At 39.3% G+C, this 17,838-nt stretch overlaps 5 protein-coding genes across 5 annotated transcripts; 3 read left to right on the forward strand and 2 right to left on the reverse strand.

Moving 5' to 3' along the window:
* Positions 1 to 363: 363 nt before the first annotated feature.
* BDF20DRAFT_950217 (uncharacterized protein) lies at positions 364 to 6,650 on the forward strand. The gene is made up of 8 exons (XM_053084868.1): positions 364 to 773; positions 870 to 896; positions 972 to 1,042; positions 1,122 to 1,702; positions 1,780 to 3,000; positions 3,090 to 3,116; positions 3,201 to 3,311; positions 3,387 to 6,650. The coding sequence occupies exons 1-8, from the start codon at positions 529 to 531 to the stop codon at positions 6,498 to 6,500; spliced, it is 5,397 nt and encodes a 1,798-aa protein (XP_052940668.1). The 5' UTR covers positions 364 to 528; the 3' UTR covers positions 6,501 to 6,650.
* BDF20DRAFT_844494 (uncharacterized protein) lies at positions 6,651 to 7,160 on the reverse strand. Its single transcript, XM_053079625.1, has 2 exons — positions 6,969 to 7,160; positions 6,651 to 6,862 (listed from the first exon to the last, which is right to left on the reverse strand). The coding sequence occupies exons 1-2, from the start codon at positions 7,111 to 7,113 to the stop codon at positions 6,774 to 6,776; spliced, it is 234 nt and encodes a 77-aa protein (XP_052940669.1). The 5' UTR covers positions 7,114 to 7,160; the 3' UTR covers positions 6,651 to 6,773.
* Positions 7,139 to 8,645, forward strand: BDF20DRAFT_844495 (nucleoporin complex subunit 54-domain-containing protein). The gene has a single exon (XM_053079626.1). The coding sequence runs from the start codon at positions 7,379 to 7,381 to the stop codon at positions 8,579 to 8,581; it is 1,203 nt and encodes a 400-aa protein (XP_052940670.1). The 5' UTR covers positions 7,139 to 7,378; the 3' UTR covers positions 8,582 to 8,645.
* A 2,421-nt stretch (positions 8,646 to 11,066) lies between these two features.
* On the reverse strand, positions 11,067 to 11,624 carry BDF20DRAFT_811676 (uncharacterized protein; the record flags this gene model as incomplete). The annotated part of the gene is made up of 5 exons (XM_053076712.1): positions 11,067 to 11,127; positions 11,192 to 11,263; positions 11,346 to 11,406; positions 11,472 to 11,494; positions 11,572 to 11,624. 5 exons carry the CDS (start codon positions 11,622 to 11,624, stop codon positions 11,067 to 11,069), a joined length of 270 nt encoding a protein of 89 aa, XP_052940671.1.
* A 363-nt stretch (positions 11,625 to 11,987) lies between these two features.
* On the forward strand, positions 11,988 to 17,407 carry BDF20DRAFT_909197 (uncharacterized protein; the record flags this gene model as incomplete). The annotated part of the gene is made up of 4 exons (XM_053083560.1): positions 11,988 to 12,301; positions 12,400 to 12,503; positions 12,566 to 12,761; positions 12,832 to 17,407. The coding sequence occupies 4 exons, from the start codon at positions 11,988 to 11,990 to the stop codon at positions 17,405 to 17,407; spliced, it is 5,190 nt and encodes a 1,729-aa protein (XP_052940672.1).
* Between the last annotated feature and the right edge of the window lie 431 nt (positions 17,408 to 17,838).

Consider the following 17,838-nt stretch of genomic DNA (forward strand, 5'->3'; position numbering starts at 1 on the left):
TGTGACACCAACAAAATAGGATATAACGGCCATATAAAATAGGGCTTTCGTTTGAAGAATCTTGATCAATATGGATCATTCCTAACTTCTTCTTTACGCATGGTATAATGCACTAAAAATGTCTCAAAAGAGCCGCCTCTTTGTTGAAAGAGGCTGAATTTTTCTTTTGAATACGTATGCTTGCAAGAATTAAAGTTTTTCAGTATGACAGTAACTTTCTCTAGGATCTGAAAGGTTCCCTTCTCTGTCTTACCCTTTTAGTAAATCAGATGTTGGCTAGACACTATGAAACATTTAAGTTTGAATTGTCATTAGACGAAAATATCTCTCCCCTTTTTTTGAATACTGAAGCTGCTGCTATACCTTTCTTTTTCTTTTTTTTTTTTTTTTCATCCTTTACATTTCCGTCTAGTTCAATAGGTTATTTCTTGAAAACAAAAAGTTCTATAAGAATAGAAAAGTTATACTTAGCATAGATGACATCAACCGCTGTCAGGTTCATATTTTGCATAAGAAACAATTTTATTAATGCCTATTGCAGAAACTTACTGCGTTATCCATATGTATAGAGTTGCACTACGAGTGCGTCCTTTAACCCAGAAAGAACATCAAACAAATTGCACAGAATGCATTACGTTCATACCTAACGAACCCCAAATACTTATTGGGAGAGATCATTCATTTACATATGATTACGTTTTCGATAACAAGACATCACAACGATTTGTTTATGATACAAGTGTAGTACCACTAGTAGAAAAGTTTGTTGACGGGTAACAAAAAGACGATTCATTTCTCCTCCTTACTGAGATCAGACGTTTTAAATTTTCAACTTGTGTTACATCTTCTGCATTTCATATTTCATATAGCTTCAACTCAACCATCCTGGCCTATGGGTAATAACTACATGACAGCTATTTTTTTTTTTAAAAAAAACTTATAGCTTACTTATCAATTCTACTCCATTTCAGGCAAACTGGTTCAGGAAAGACCTTCAGTATGGGAACTGCTTCTAATGAAACCATAGAAACAGAACAGCAAGGTATATGGTTTACAAACACTAAAAGGTATTTCGAAGCATACCAATTTTTTTTCTTCTTTTTCCATTAAATCGGATATAGGCATTGTCCCTCGATTCATCCAAGATCTCTTCAACCGACTGCAGGATAAGAAACAAAGTGGCAAACTTCACGACTATAAAGTTTATGTCTCCTTTTTAGAGCTTTATAACGAAGATTTCGTTGATTTACTGAGCGCTGCAGCAGCAGCAACGTACTGTCAACAACAGCAGCAGCATAATCGGAAACGATCTAGTTCCTTTGGTACCACAATGATGTCTTCTATGCCTGCTTCTTGTGATGTTCAGATAAGGGAAGACGTTCATGGTCAAATCTATTGGACTGGTGTGCGTGAAGAGCTATGTTCTGGTCCTGAAGATCTCCTTTGGTACCTGACAAGTGGATCGCAATGTCGTACAACCGGGTCCACAGACATGAATTCCGTTTCCTCAAGATCACACGCTATTTTTTCGGTTATTCTCAAGCAGGATTTCATAGATAGTACACCTGAAGATATTTCGGCTGAGATAGACCAAAGTTCACCTGATATAGCAGCAAACTTGGCTACTTCGCAAGGGAACACAGATAATATTCGAACCATCATCAGTAAATTTCATTTTGTTGACCTGGCTGGTTCCGAACGGGTAAAGAATAACAAAAAAAGTCAAAGAATATATTGTATTATATGTTGCTGATCGTTTCCGTATCATTTTCACTTCAGCTCAAACGTACCAAAGCTGAAGGGAACCGTGCACGTGAGGGAATTTCCATCAATTCTGGTTTGCTTGCTCTCGGAAACGTCATAAGTGCTTTAGGCGACGATTCCAGAAAGCAACCATTACATATTCCCTACAGAGATTCAAAACTAACCCGTCTTTTACAAGATTCTTTGGGTGGCAATTCACAAACATTGATGCTTGCTTGTGTTTCTCCCTCTGATTCCAACTTTTTAGAAACACTGAGTACATTGAAATATGCTAACCGCGCGAGGAACATCAAAAATAAAATCACTGTCAATGAAGAATACAGTGGCTCCTCTGCAGAAATCAATCAACTACGTTCTCAAGTGGCAAAACTGAAATTAGAATTGAAAATCCTGAGAACAACAGTAGCTGAACAACCAGCAATTATTGGCAGCAGTAATAATGAAGCAGCTGATATGATAATTAACAACTTGATATGCCACTCGAATGGTGGTGCAGGTTCCACAACAGTTGCTGTCAAGGCTCTGAAGGAGGAAATTAAACGACTCAAAGACCGAATCCAATCCATGTCGGACGACATATGCAGGCTTTCTACTGAACGTGACACATTACTCATGGAAAAAGAGTTGTCCAAACACCTTGTTGACGGCATTCAACCGGACATTGCCCTACAGCAACTTCATAACAACAGCAGCAAAAGCGGAGCAAATATAAACTCATTACCTATTATTAGCCAATATCAAACGACGATCAAAGAGTTACGGAATGAATTAGCTGATACGCAAGAGCGTCTTGCCTTCTCAGAATCAATTCGTGCTTCTCTTGCGCAAGCAATAAAAACTCCTGCAGCTACACCTAATAGTTCAGTGAGATCACAATATCTACAGCAGCATCACAATCGGCACCAAGCTGTTAAGAAACGCCTCCCTTCTATTACAAATAATAAGCGCTCAGCCGGCGTTAACAGCAGTAAAAAGCGACGCACCGCCACCATAAATGGAAGCACAACAACCACAACCAGTAAAAATGTTACCTTCCGTTCCGCCCGTCGATCCAAGGTTCCTAATACAAAAAGCTCGAGAAACAATAGCAATGATGACATTGATTCATGGCTTAACGAGACATTAGGGTCATTACAAACAACCGAATCGATCAGCTTAAGAGCGGATGCTAAGCTTTCAATTGACAACGCTAAAACACAAATAGAAAAGGCTCTCCAGGTTCTGGATGAATTCAAGGTAAGTTCTCTTGACCGATAGCTCTGTCTGCCAAATGATTAGCTGCAATAAAAAGAACACTCTCATAACGTTAATTAATTACATGATAGGATGATAAGAAACAAAATGAAAACGATGTATGACCTATTGTCTCGTAATTTTTAGGGAAAAAAGCCAGCAGCTTATAATCAAAATCATTATTAATTTCCAACTTTTATTAGGTCCAATATAATTGTGATATTCTCCATGATAATGAACTATTTGAAAAATTACAATCTGAAGATTTCAACAGTCTCTTTGATGATTTTAATGAAGTAGAACAATCAGTACAAGTAAGATGCTTCATAATTGGATGTAAACGTGCGGTGCACACTTACTAACATCACTTTTTTCGTCGATTATAATAGTCAGATTATGTTAGAAAAGATGGGTCAGCATGTGCTTCCTCTCAAGACAGTGAGACGCAGCCTAGCGCTAACGAACAAGAACTTACAGCTATCTACTCAAAACATCCACAGTTCAAAAATGTTCTGAATCAATTACAGTCTGATATTCAAATGAATGAGGAACTTGTTCGTCAGCTCGAAAAGACAGAAACCGAATACTGCCATATGCGTCGACAATTTGAAAAAAAACTCCATTCTCTTCGTGAGGAAATTCTTGCATTACGCCAACAAAAAGAAAAAGAGCAACAGCAAAAGCTATCCCCTGTTTTGGCTCAACCTTATAATAGCAATAGAAGAAATAGTGCTACTATTCGACTTGCCTATGAAGCCAAAATGAAGCAATTGATGGGTCAACTTTCCGACCTCCGTCGTAAATACAATCAAACTTCCAGTACTATTCAAACCTCTCGGAACAAAAACGAAACTATGTTACGTAGTTTACGTAGCAATGTCGAAAGTTTAAAAATTGAGAAATCCCGGATGATCAAACGCATGAAAGAAGATGCTGAGCGCGTAAAAGAGAAACTTCGCAACCATGAGCGTGAAATCCAGCAATTACAACGCAAGCAAGCAAAAGACAATGAAATCAAACGGCGATTGGAGCGTGAAGTGAAGCAGATGCAGATAATGATAAGTAAGAAGAATGACGAATCCATTGTGGCCTCCGAGAAATTGAATTCCCTCGTCCGTATCCTTAAGAAAGCAGTGCGTGAAGGAGGCATTCTTGATGAAGAATCCTTGGCGAACTGTGGAGCTCTCCTTAATATTGGCTCAGCATTGCTTCATTCCTTCCGTGTGGGTCGTATCTCCCATAGTAGACGACAATTCTCTTCGAAGAGTCGCAAGCAAGAGCAGCACCAACGCATTCCTGCTGAAATACGTGCAACGAAAAAGAAAGCTTTACTTGATAATGCTCTTTGCCAATTTATCCAAGGTACGCAAGCTGTAGAAGAAATGAAGCAGCTATTAGCTAAACGTAATGATCTCTCTCAACGTAAAATTGAGTACTTGTCTGAAAGGGAAATGCTGGTGTATGATCTAGACGATTCAAAAGAATTGACAACCATTGATCAGGCCTTCAGACGGGTTATTGACGAAAATATTGAGCGTATAGAGGCTGAAATTTCTTACGTTAATGCTCGAATTCATGCCATTCGAAATGATGCAGCAGCCGAAGTTCTTCAAGAAGACGATCAAGTAGACGGCAACGAAGAAGTTGTTGTGGACCTGACCAGTAATGATGCGGATAGAGTTCTCATAGGTGCTCCTGAGAAGAGGAAAGTCACCTTTGCCGATCAGAGTGAAATTGTTATAGGGGGCAATAGCAGCAAAAAACGTGACACTAAGGCTAACAGTAATGAAGTTGATGGCTGGTTCGACATCGATACGATGGATGAAAAATACAGTTTGCCTACGAACGCTGGTCCCGAGCAGTCTCTTAAAATGATTTCTGAAATTCTCATGTCAATAACTGAAGATGAAGCATCACTATTAATGGAGGCAGTAATTGATGATATGGTGGCTTTACGTATGGAAGAGTATAACAATAAAACAACCATTCAGCAATTAGAAAGGACATCTCAAGATCTTAGACGTACATTAATTGTCATGAAAAAAGCGGCAATTGACACTACTATTGACACTGAAAAGAAGTTTAAACAATTACTTCAAAATCAACACACTGGAAGTGGTGGGTCTCGTCGTACTTCTTTATCATCCGCAGTATCGAAAGCGACTACAGGGCGAACTTCAAGTAATATAGAAGATGGCAGTTCAGGCAGCGACGTTGACTCGGCCATCGACTTACAGCATCATGATGACAATATCAGCTACCAGCACGTCGAAGATATGTTTGAAAAGATATACAATGATGGAATCAACGGTAAAATTGTCGATTATAACGACGTCATTCCTATTTTATGCCCAGAAGCAACCATATCTTCATCTGTCTTTGCTATAAATGCTGAACCTGAAGCCATAATAACTCCCTACCTCAAACCACTCCAATCAGCATATGGTAACGTCCAGCAGCAACAACAACAGCAGCAACAGTTGAGGACTCCATTACAAGCACCTCCTCTCAAGCCTTCTGCGTCACCTTTGGTTACTCAACGTAGAAATTCCATGTCTTCACCGGAGCAGTTTCTGCGTCAAGTTTTGCAAACACCCATGGGTATGCGCCCTCCGCCACCTTCTTCGCCTCTCATAAAACCCACAGAATCTGCTAAATTTCAAAGAGAACGCGAAACTTCAATCAATTCATCGGCCCGTTCTTCTTATCGTAAATGTGGGGGTGCACCACCCAGCCTTCCTCGAAGAACTTCTGTACAATCAGATAATGGATCTTCATGGTGTGTGTCTTCAATCTCCTCATCTATGTCAGGTGTGGTTGGTTCTAGTAGTAGATCTATGCTGCGTACTTCTTCTGGCAGTAGAATACAACAACACGAAATAGGGTCCGCTCAAGCCACACTGAATCGACGACGTGCTCATTCTTTTCAACTACAGCAACAAGCTACAAGTCATGTAGCACCATCCTCTCCCCCTACTATGTTGCGTAGAAGCTCCCTACTACGAGAAATGAGTAACATTGCTAGTAATAATAGCCCGGTGTCAACAACCTATTCACCTGCAACTGAATTACCTTTGTTACCGAGATCAGCTACTGCACAGCAATATTACAACACTAACCAGTATGCATCTGCCACCCAGCAACAGCAGCAGCAAGTGCTCCAGCGTCGTCGCTCATTATTAACAATAAATATGGCATCCAATGCTTCATCAACCATAAACAGCAGGCCAACGAATAAAGCAGCTAAAAGATACTCACTTCAACACCCAGAAATGTTGAACAGTTCGTCATCATCAGATTTCAGAAAAACTATAGTAGTAGGGACTCACCAGCAGCTTCACAATGTATTCGATAGATTGTCTAATGGCCATACTCATGCTTCGCAAGCAAAGCAAAGGTCAACATCAAGTATGAATAACCCTTATCGTTTTTCGATGAGTAGTATTGATGACCTCAGAAAACAATGGAGCGCTGAGGTGCCAACTTCGGCAGAATCCCACTAAGGATAATTGATGTCGTTTGTGCCATTAAATATATATACCCAAAACCTAGTGTCTTATTGGGGTTACCAACAGTATTTATCGCTCATTTATGCATTCTTCTGTAATTAAAACGTTTTAGTAACTTTTGTAATAAATATCCAATTCTTTCGTTCGTAAATTCGTCGTTGCTTGGGAAATAAGTTTTTATTTCGAAATAATGTTGTATATGTGTCATCTGTATTTTTACAAAATAATATTTTTCAACGTCAAATGGAATAGTTTTTTTTACTGTGTTCAAGATTGTTCCTGAGTTTCAGACAGTGGTGGAGGCATAGGCACGTCACTAAAATCATCTTGCTTCACAGCCATAAGTGAATAAGCATCTAGCATAAGATTTCCAAAATCGAACATAATCAGTATAAAGTTAGCCGTAGCTGATGGTTTTATTTTGTATTGCTGTGTAGCAAATCTTCATTTTCAAACATTTACAAACACTGGAAGTAAATGTCAAAAGACCAACCAAGGTCATGACATTACGGGTGACAAACGGTTTACGGGCTCTTTGTAAAGCAGGGCTAAAGCCTCCATGAGCAGGGTTTGTGTAGAGCTTTTCTCGAGTAGGCGGGCGAGTCATTTGTTGAAGTAGGCCCTTGTTTAACAGTGGTTGCAATAAAAGAAAACTAGCTATCAAAATTAATGCAGCAATTCGGACAATTGAGGGGTTGCATCGTCGGGGCGAGCACACTCCAATTTTCAAATAGTGACTTTTTTTGAGCGTTCGAAGAATTTTGCTTTCAACGCGTTTCGCAGACTGTATTCTCCCTTTTTTTTTTCACCATTAAGACTGGCTTGATTTACTGACAGGACCTTTTATCCAATCGACATCTCAGCAAACCCAAATGTTTGGAAATACAGCAACTACGACGTCAAATACAGGGTTTGGTGGATTTGGTAATTCACAACAGCAAAACAAACCCACTGCAGGATTCGGTGCTTTTGGCTCTAACACTTCAACAGCACCGGCAACATCTTTGTTCGGTGGAGCAACAAATACAAATACAAATACATCAAATACAGGTAGTGGTTTTGGTGGATTTGGAACTAGTAATACACCAGCAGCACCTAATACATCTACTTCTACTGCCTTCGGAGGTGGATCGACATTGTTTGGCTCGAGCAATACAACACAAACTGGTTCCACCAACACAGCTTCTCCATTTGGTGGAATTGGTGCTTCGACAACAACAAATACTTTTGGAGCAGCAGGTGGATTGTTTGGGTCAACGAATAAATCGGGTACTGGGCTTTTTGGATCTTCCGGCACCACCAATACAACCACAAAACCCTCAACCAGCGGCTTTGGGGGTTTCGGTACAACGAATAACACAGCAGTTAATACAGGATCATCAACTTTTTCAGGCAGCAGTCTGTTTGGAAATAAACAAGCGGCAACAGGAACATCGCTCTTTGGTAACAATGCAACAACTACAGGCTTTGGAGGAGGCTTTAGTAGCTTTGGAAAAGGAGGGCTTTTTGGCACTAATCAGCAACAACAACAGCAGCAGAATACCGATCTAATGAACCAACAAAGAGCTCAGCAAGTATATCAACTATTGGCGCAGCTGGATCAAGATGAAAAAGCACGAAACAGACCCTCTATTACCAGCGACGATTATAAGCCGGAGTATGTCTGGCATGCATTGGCTTTACTGAAAAGTTGGTGGGAACCTTCGCCTCATTGTCGGTTCCGTCATTACTTCTATAATGTAGTGACACCCGAGGAAGTTCAACGTTATCAACGTCCACCCGATCATGACGAAGCTGCATGGAATCAGGCTCAAGCTGCCAATCCAGACCCTACACGTATGGTGCCAGCATTAGCTATTGGATTCGAAGATATTGAAAAGCGTATGGAAGAACAAAAGAAATTAAGTGAAGCGCACAAAGCAAAATTACAAGAAGTGAAGAACATATTGAAAAGGATCACTCACAAATCACAGTTTGAGACACAAGTTAGATTAGCAGAATATAAGCAGAAGCAAATGCAAATAGTTCAACGAACCATTGGGGTAAGCCCTGAAATAGAAATGATCAACATTTGATATAATGTTTTCATTTGGTTGTTAATTCTATATTCATTGTAGTTGATGAAATATGTTCAAGTCCTACGTAATAAAGGCTTAAGCATTACTGCAGATGAGGAGTTGATGCGAGCCAAATTAGAAGATATTCAAGAGCAGTTAGACAGATCAGAACAATTCCATGGAAAATTGAGTCAGTTATGGGCACAGCTACAACTCATCAAGGAATCAGGAAGAAAGTATGGTAAAATTGAAGGAGTGGATGGATGGGATACAGTGAGTGAAGAAAACTTGAAGAACATTACAAGGGTAATTTATATGATTTATTGTGCAATTCATTTGAAAGATCGTCCGAGGTATTAAATGCTTATGCAATATCTGTACATTAGCTTTTAGAACAGCATGACAATGGCATTAAGCATCTTATTCAGGTGGTTGAAGACGATACGACCTTTGTGGATGAAAAGATTAATAACTATAAAATGAGCGATAAACGATACAGATACCTTTAAATTACGTTTAGAACAATAGTCATAACATTTGCATTGAAGCCGCTAATCTAAAAGTGACAATAAAAATAATATCCTTGTTCTGATGAACTATATCGATTTGTCTATATATTGGTCACTGTGGTACATTGAGAGAATTGACCTGAGATAATTTAGAAGCTCTGCTAATCATTGGCGACTCAATTTATTGCTGCCGCATGCAATGGTGCATGCACCTTTGATTTCAATAAATGTTTATAATAGGTCATTGAATTGTTCCGTTAATTAACGTCTGAAATGGGTTATACATTACGAAACAAAGAAGATACAAACAGCAACACCAAATAAAGATAGTACTTGTGCATTGTAATGTTCAGCCACATGTACGCTTCGATATTCATCAACTGAAATTTTCATATTTTACTAGTGAGTAAATATTTTTTGATACTCTTCACTTGTTGAAACATCTATAATAGAATGAAATTATTGCTGAAATGAAAGCTTAATTAACAAGGCTCCCCCATATATTGTTTTTGCGCTTTTGAGTATGTCATTAGCGCAAGCTGAGTCAAGTGTAATTGTGAGTCTAGTCAAATAATTAGAATCAAAATCAACTGATCTCTACTGCATCTAAGCACACCTCAGTTGCCATTTTGACGGCAGAATTGTTGTTGTTCTAAATTTCGAACACTGCTATAATCGCCAGAATAGCAAACGATTAGCTGTACTTTTGCAATTATATTGCTATCAACGCGTAGAATAAAGCCTGTCCTGCTGTTGCTTGTCTTGTGTTATTGGTTATAGTGATTCAGTTTTTTTGTTTTTGTTTTGTTTTTCTTTTTTTTTCATTCTCCTAAGAGGGTCATAACTGCTTATTGATACTCTCGACCAAATTTCACAACATTTCAACATCTGCATAGTATGTCGACTGAATTAATCCTCGCATATATCACTTAGAATTGTTGTATAAATTGTGCAATAATAAAATAATCAATTGCTCTAAATAGAGTCGTAAATAGGATAGGACTGATTGACACGGTTTTGATAAGCGCATGAATACTCCATTGGCAGTTATTTACCAAATCTTTCGAGATATTTCCATTTTTATTTTTCCCTTCTTTCATCCTCACTAGTTAGTGGTGGGTATTGTGAAGGATAGGCTAAGGATCCAACTATGTCAATGACCGTATATCGATGATAGTCATTCATTTTCGATGTCGTTGTTATGAGATTAAGAGGCTTGACAATTGCCATTATGAGAAAGATGATATTGTTGAGGTTTCCGAAGCAGCAATAAGTACAAGTGAAGGGACTATTTTCGCCGTTTAGGTGCAAATTTCAGAATAACAAAATGCTCAGTACGTATTTAGGCTGCATTCAAACACATCCATTGGCCGAAGTACACTCTACACATGTAGTACCCGTCTTTATTCCTTTCTCCTTCGTAGACTTCATAGCTAAGTGAATACAAACAGCGGCGCAAATTTGTTTTACAGATTCATGTCATCAGAATGAGCTGTTTGAAATTCATCTTTTTCTATATTACGAAGGATTGATAGTAATATCATGATAATGGATCTTTACAGCTGCTACAAAAACGTCATCAAAATAAGTACACATATGCAGTGGTGTATCGTTGGCAAAAAGAAACTTATTTTTAGAAAGGTATATTTCGTTCATAAATTGAAACGTTTACTCTGGTGATTATCCATTATCTAGACTACATTATCAACACCTGAGCCACCGAAGATTTTACTGCTAGCATAAGGTTGTTTTTTGATACCAGCAATGACTAAAGTTGATAATAAATATGTGTCAAATCATTGAATACATTTGTCGAGTTCCAGTGGATTTCCTTTCTTACCATAACAGAGAAACGTAAATAACAATGTAATGGCCGGAACAATTAGCACAGTTGTATTAATTGTCGTGGACAAAAACATGATGATAGAGAAACTACATTTATATGATATACTATGAGTGAGAACCTCGTCATAGAACATATTTAACAAAATAACTTACACAATATACATGGCTCCTCGAAAGTATGCATTTTCGAAGCGTGCAATGAAAGCGTCACTTTTAATAGAACATGTTCAATATCTATTCTGTATTTTCAAAAACAGTGAAATGACTATCTTACAATCTAGGACTTGTTGGGCAGAATTTAGTACAGAGAGGAATTTCAACGAAGAATAGAATGAAAGCTATCACCCTGTAAATATAAATGAATCAAATGTTAGTAACAAATCCTTTCGAAGTTTTGATAATTTATAAAAGTTTGTCAAAGACTGTACCATCCAACAATTGAGAATATAAAATTACTAGTGAGAGCCACAACACCAAGGACAACTAATACTAAGAAAAAAGGAAACGTTTTCATCAAACAGCTAATGACGACTAAACTGATGTCCTAAACTTACAAATTAAGGATATAATTCCGAGCCTATCCACTCATACGGGTTTTTTCAGAATTTAATGATAAGTTGAGCATTCAATGGCTGATAATCAGAAGTCAATTACCATTGGGCATATAAAGAAAAGTTGCGTGATCTGAGTTCATCGAGTAATCCCATCGTCTGAATTAAGAACACAAAAATAACGAAAAGCAGAAATGTAGGGACAAAACGGGCCTTTTGAACTTATTTAATGCCAAGGCAGTCCCAACCAATGGCGTTTGAGAGAAGGCTGAGTTAATTCTCCCACAGCAGGAAAACAAATTTACAGAAAAGTTTCTTTTTTTTTATGAGCAAGCATAGGTGATTTTTTCTCTTTTTTTAAAGTTTCAAAATTTCATATTTCTCATATTTGATATTATCTTTTTTTCCACATTCGATCCATATTACTATAAGCTGACATAATTCTAAAGTATTGTCATTATCATTCTGATCCCATTCTAGCTTATCAATACAAGCAATAATCTATAATACGAATCAAAAATGAGCGTAACAGGCTCAACGTCTTCCCAAGGAACGCATTCACGTTCACCTTCCCGATCTCGCTCACCACCTTATAATGACGGACGATACCCACACCCACCACCGCCATTACTCCCAAACAGCTCGAAATACACTAGCGGTAGTAGTAGTAGTCGGTATGATTATAGTTACGGTAGACCTAGTCGAAGTGGCATTTCAGCTGATTTGGATAGTTATAGAGATCTACGTGAAAGGGAACGTGATCGAGAAAGAGATCGAGACAGAGCCATGCGAGAGGATAGATATATGAGTTCGCGAGCACGTGATAGAGATCGGTAAAAAGAACCCATACTTTATGAAAAGTCAACAACAAGATAACATTCTTATACCAGATTTCCTGATCATTTTTTTCTTTTACTTTTTTTTTTCACAGTGACGACCGTTATGGACCCTATTATCGTGAAGATCCTCACCATTATCCACCGCATATATCAAGAGACTATTCTAAAATGTCATCGATTCCTTTGAGAAGAGAAGGTATGAACGAGAATGTATGAGCCATATTGGAGCAAAATTACTGAAGCTCTATTCTGATTTAGATTCAAAAGATCCTAAGTTAACGTCGTCTTTGAAAGATGGAAAAGACGATATAAAGACACTTCCACCGTCCAGTTCTGATATGCCACCTTCGTATGGCTCAAGCAGGTATAATGACTGGCGTGAACGAGAAAGAGAAAGAGAAAGAAGATATAGAGAAGAAGATCGTAGACGGGAATATGATAGAAGACGTGGCAGGTAAACAAGTTGTTGATAAAACAGATGGCTAAATGTATTTAAGCAACTCACATCATCGTTTCTTAAAAAGATACATGCGTTATGATCCGAATTATGGTCCTTCATATCCACCATATGGAGGAGGGGACACTTATAGACCTGATCGTGATAGAGATCGTGATAGAGATCGTGATATGCCACCACCATCACTACTTTCATCAGCCTCAGTATCCGGCCCACTCTTACCACCGGGTCCACCAGGACCGCCACATCCACCACATTCTTCTTACTATGATAGATTAGACGAACGTGATTATTATGGCGGTGGCAGTAGCAGCAGCAAACCACTATCTGTAAATGATCGATACCGTTCATCCAGTGGAAGAGGTCGGGCTTCATGGCGTGACCGACCTGAGCGAATATCAACTGCGAATTTGGATATAAGAAGTGGGCGTAGCTCACCTACAACACCTTATTCAGCTGCATCGGCATCGTCAACATTGAAAGAACGCACAATAAATGACGCAGCCATCAAACCGCTACCATCGCCATCACCTCCTTCTCCTTCCGCATCGCATCCTACATTATCAGCTAATCAAACATCATCGTCGTCAACAGCAGTTCTAATTGCTGAAGAGAAACGTAAAGATGATACTGCAAAATCAAGTACTAAGGAGAAACCCGTAGAAGAATTATCCACTACAGATGACAGAAAATCAGGGCAGCAAACAGCAACAGATGATAAGGAACTTGCTTCTGAACACAAAGGACGTGAATTAGCTTACGAAGCAGAGCGACAAGCAATCGATACTGTTGCAATGGAGGAGAAAAAAGATGTATCAGACGATGAAAAACCAGATTCAATTAAAGAGGATATATCGACAGCCGGAATGGATCAAGCTATTGAAAATGATAAGCAGGGGAAAGATGAAAAGGCAACTAAAGGCTCTTCAACAGCAAAACCTGATATTGTTCCAGAACCAATGCAGCTCGATAAATCGGAAAGTCCAACAGAGGTATTGAAGGTAGAGTCTGAATCTGCCTTACCAACAAAAGAAGCGAAAGAGAACTCAACAACGTCTACAATGGACGAAAATGGAGAAGAAGAAAAAGAAGAGGGCGAAATGATGATCGACGAAGAAACCGATGATGTAGCTAAGGATGGAAAACAGTTCTCCAATCTGACACAGGAGCAGATTGTGGACCGCATTGATGATATTGAAAACCAAATCAGTACATATGAGGAGATGCTTGAAGAAGCTATTAAGCGCGAAGAAAAGGTAGAAGAACGAGGAGAAGACAAGCCAGCAATCAAAGACGAGGATATAGTTATGTCTGACAAAGAAATTGACGAGCATGAAGAAGTAACAGAAGAAGAAAGAGCTATGAATAAAGAAGAGGCTAAAAGGCAAGCATTGCAGGCAATGGAAATTGAACCCTCTTCTTCAGATGCGTCAAGTAATAAAAATAGCACAGTTGGCTCAGTATCTTCTATCAATGCAACTGATAAAATGCGTAAACGACCCCAATTATTGATCAACCAATTGCGTGCTAAAAGTGACGACTTGGACGATGAATTATATGAGAAGATTTTACGTGATAATCAACAAACAGCCAAACAGAACTCAGCAATGTTGAATGGTCAATGGCAAGGAAAAGCTGAAAACCTTGAAGAATGGTCGGATGAAGAGAGGTGGTACAAACCCCTTTATTCAAATATCGAAGATTACCCTTGTATACAAGAAAATATGGCTCGCTTCGCTCAACTTCGCATTGATGTCGCTCATGCTCTACATGATCAAAAGGAAGCTCTGAAGAAAAAGGAACGCTCTCTTAAGAATGAATATAAGCGCATCTATAAAGAATGGAAGGAAAAGAATTTAGCCTTGGATCGAATGCGTGCTCATGAACGTAAGACATCTGATAAGTATACTGGTACTGGTTCAACCCATTATTATCGTTCCTCAACGCGTGGTCATAGAAGAGATGAACCAGAAGAATACTCGGATGGTGTGATTTTCATTGCGGGAGCTCCTGATGCTTTAAGATTCAAAAGTGATGGTACGACGACACCTTACGGCGGCAGTGGACATTTCACTTCGGATGCAGCTCGTTCAGAAGCTGAACTACTGGAAATTATTCAATCCTTGGAATCGGCAGAGATGCGTAACCCTGAGTCACGCGCCAAAAAGACTACAGCAACAATTCCACCGATGATTCTGGATGAACGCGAACGTATGCGTACGTACGACGATCGTAGTGGTCTGGTTAAAGATCCCTTGACTTACTATCATACCGGGCCAAATACTGGCGATGTATGGAATCAACAAGAAGTAACAACCTTTATGGAATCGTACATGATGTATCCAAAGCAGTTTGAACGCATAGCTGCGGCTATAGGAACCAAAAATGCTCGTCAGTGTGTTCTCTTTTACTATCGTAAAAAGAAGAAGATCGATTTTAAGGCATTGATGAAGAAAGGTCGACGAGGAAAAAGTAATAAGCATCGTGATCGTATTGCAGCAGCTATAAGAGCAGCTACTGGCGATGGCAGTGGTAATGGATCTACGACGCGTAAGAAGGCAAAGAGTAAGGGATCCGCTTTAATGACAGATATTGGTGAAGCACAGATTTCGAGAAAGGCAAAAGAAAAAGATGCAGCAGAGCGGAAAACTCGTGAATTGAAAAATCTGGACGAAGTAAATGCATATTGGGATAGTGCGGCGGAAAAAAGAAGTAGTGGACGGCCGAAACGATATGCTTCTACAGCAGCTGACAGTGGTGTAATACCAGGGTCTGGGCCTAGTAGCAGTGCGACAGATGATACTGATATGATTCTGCAAACGCCGAGTACGTCAGTTAACACACAGCAGTCGTCAGCAACGGATAGAAAACGAGTTAACTCTAGTTCCAGCCAGACTAGTGGGCGACGTCGAGGCCGAACTCCCCGTGAAGCTACTGTGGATCACATACTTACACCAACTGATGGCAATAAGCGTTTTGTTGAGGAACCTTCTGATATGGCTATTGATTCTGATGACAAAATGTCTTCTTTCACAACTACCCCGCCAACAGCAAGTCCCAGTAGTGTAGCAAGATGGACAGAACGTGATAAGGAAATCGCTATAGAAGCATTCAAACAGTATGGTCGTGATTTTGTGAAGGTAGCCAATGTGTTAAAGACGAAAACTGAAGAGCAATGTCGAAACTTTTATCATAACTTCAAACGAAAATTCGGGCCTAATGCTTTTAATGAAGAGGAGAATGCACGTCAACAACAACAACCACAGCAACAGCAGCAGCAGCAGCAAAGAGTCATTGAACCTACTAAAAATGCTATGACTGTTGGTGGGGGTATGACAACATTAGTTCTTCCACCGAACCAGCCTCCAGCAACCATTGCTACTCTTCCTAGTCAGGCTTCTATTCATAATGAAGTAGTAGCAAGTGGTCGTACAGATTTGAAAGCAGATGAAGAGGATGCGGCAGCAGCGCTGGTGGGATTGTTCCAAATGGGTGCAAATACACCTAGAGAAGAAGTTAAACAACAACAACAACAACAACAACAACAACAAGAGCAAGCAGCATCGGCAACATCAGCATCTACGTTATCGATCAGACCGCTGGCAACCAATGTTTTGCCAAATGTTGCCATACCTGCTACCTCTGCTTATCAAGTTTTGCCATCCCCCTCATTTATCAAAGCAGCGCCAGTAGCATCAACACAGCAGCAGCAACAGCAGCAGCAGCCTCAAAGACGACGACGCGTACGCTCATCATCAAGTAGAGCGGAAAGCCTTGCCTCTGAAGACACTGACTATATGCCAGCTGACAATAACGGTCGCAAATTAGGCCGTCAGTCTACTTTAGCAGCGGCGCCTTCCGATAACATCAAACGTTCTAGTTATTCTTCTTACTGGTCAGTATTAGAAAGAAACGACTTTCAACATTATTTGAGTCTTTACGGACCAGATTGGGAAAAAGTAGCAAGCGCTATGAAAACAAAAACGATGATACAAGTACGTAATTTCTATACGAATAATGAAGAGAAGTTACATCTGAAAGATATTGTAGACAAATTTTATGCACGTCAACAGCAACAGCAGCAACAGCTACAGCAACAGCAGCAGCAGCAGCATAAACCTATCAATTCTCCTGCAATCACCACTAATACCGTTGATATGAGTGTGGCACCACAACCATATCAATCTAATACTATTATGCGTAATCACTATCCCTATCCCACATCTAATACTACGGTTACTACACCCACTACTCCATCTCTTGCATCTCCTATGTTAGATAAAAAGCCTATTCCGTCATCTATACAACCTATAATCCCTACTTCTGCTTCCCCTCATCTACAGCCACAACAGCCTTCCTCTCCTTATATGATGAGCCCTGCACAGGCATCGGGCCCAGCCAACTATTATGCTACCTCACCACAGCAACAGCCTCTACCTCCATATCCTACCGCTACTAATACTGTTACTAGACCTTATGCTCAGCCATTGCCTTCTCCTGCTACTGTACCATCAAAGCCGACTCAATCACAGATATCAGAGCCACCATCTGCGGTAACTAAAGTAGCAGATCTTCTAAATAACAATGACGATGAATCAACACAACCAAATCAAAAGAGCTGGGAAACATGGTTTGGGAATTGATTCTTTACAACATTATTTCTTTGACATTTTTATCTTACATAAGCATTAAGAGGCATTTCAGGAGAATACAAAACAAAAAAAAAAAAAAAAAAAAAAGAAAAAAAAAGGCATTAATGTTCAGTCAACCCTTATATTCATTCCCTCTCCTTCTTCGAATGTAGATGCGTTCATGTACAATAAAAAGCGTTTTACACAGAAAAACAAACTTTCTCCTTTCTTCCTTTTACTTTTTGGAGTTGAAAGCAAGACAAAACCCTATTGAAAAGGAGTATCTTTCTTTCAGCAAAAGGTCATTAATTCACTCTTCATTGAAATATCTTTTGTTCTCTTTTTGATCTCTCTTTCCTTTCCGTTCCTTTTTTAATTTTATTATTAATATAGCAATATTTGAGGAAAATGATTCAGTCACCCTCGACTTATGGCACACCTCA

This window comes from Mycotypha africana, assembly GCF_025528875.1.
Source record: "Mycotypha africana strain NRRL 2978 chromosome Unknown BDF20scaffold_1, whole genome shotgun sequence".
In the NCBI taxonomy this organism is placed as follows: domain Eukaryota; kingdom Fungi; phylum Mucoromycota; class Mucoromycetes; order Mucorales; family Mycotyphaceae; genus Mycotypha; species Mycotypha africana.

Bases quoted from the DNA above. Each gene is read 5' to 3' on its own strand.
- BDF20DRAFT_844494 (XM_053079625.1), bottom strand. From the start codon at position 7,113: ATGACTCGCCCGCCTACTCGAGAAAAGCTCTACACAAACCCTGCTCAT. The intron at 6,863-6,968 runs GTAAATGTTTGA...ATCTTATGCTAG, and splicing joins GACATTTACTTCCAGTGTTT to ATGCTTATTCACTTATGGCT.
- BDF20DRAFT_950217 (XM_053084868.1), top strand. From the start codon at position 529: ATGCCTATTGCAGAAACTTACTGCGTTATCCATATGTATAGAGTTGCA. The intron at 774-869 runs GTAACAAAAAGA...TATTTCATATAG, and splicing joins GTAGAAAAGTTTGTTGACGG to CTTCAACTCAACCATCCTGG. The intron at 897-971 runs GTAATAACTACA...ACTCCATTTCAG, and splicing joins TCAACCATCCTGGCCTATGG to GCAAACTGGTTCAGGAAAGA.
- BDF20DRAFT_844495 (XM_053079626.1), top strand. From the start codon at position 7,379: ATGTTTGGAAATACAGCAACTACGACGTCAAATACAGGGTTTGGTGGA.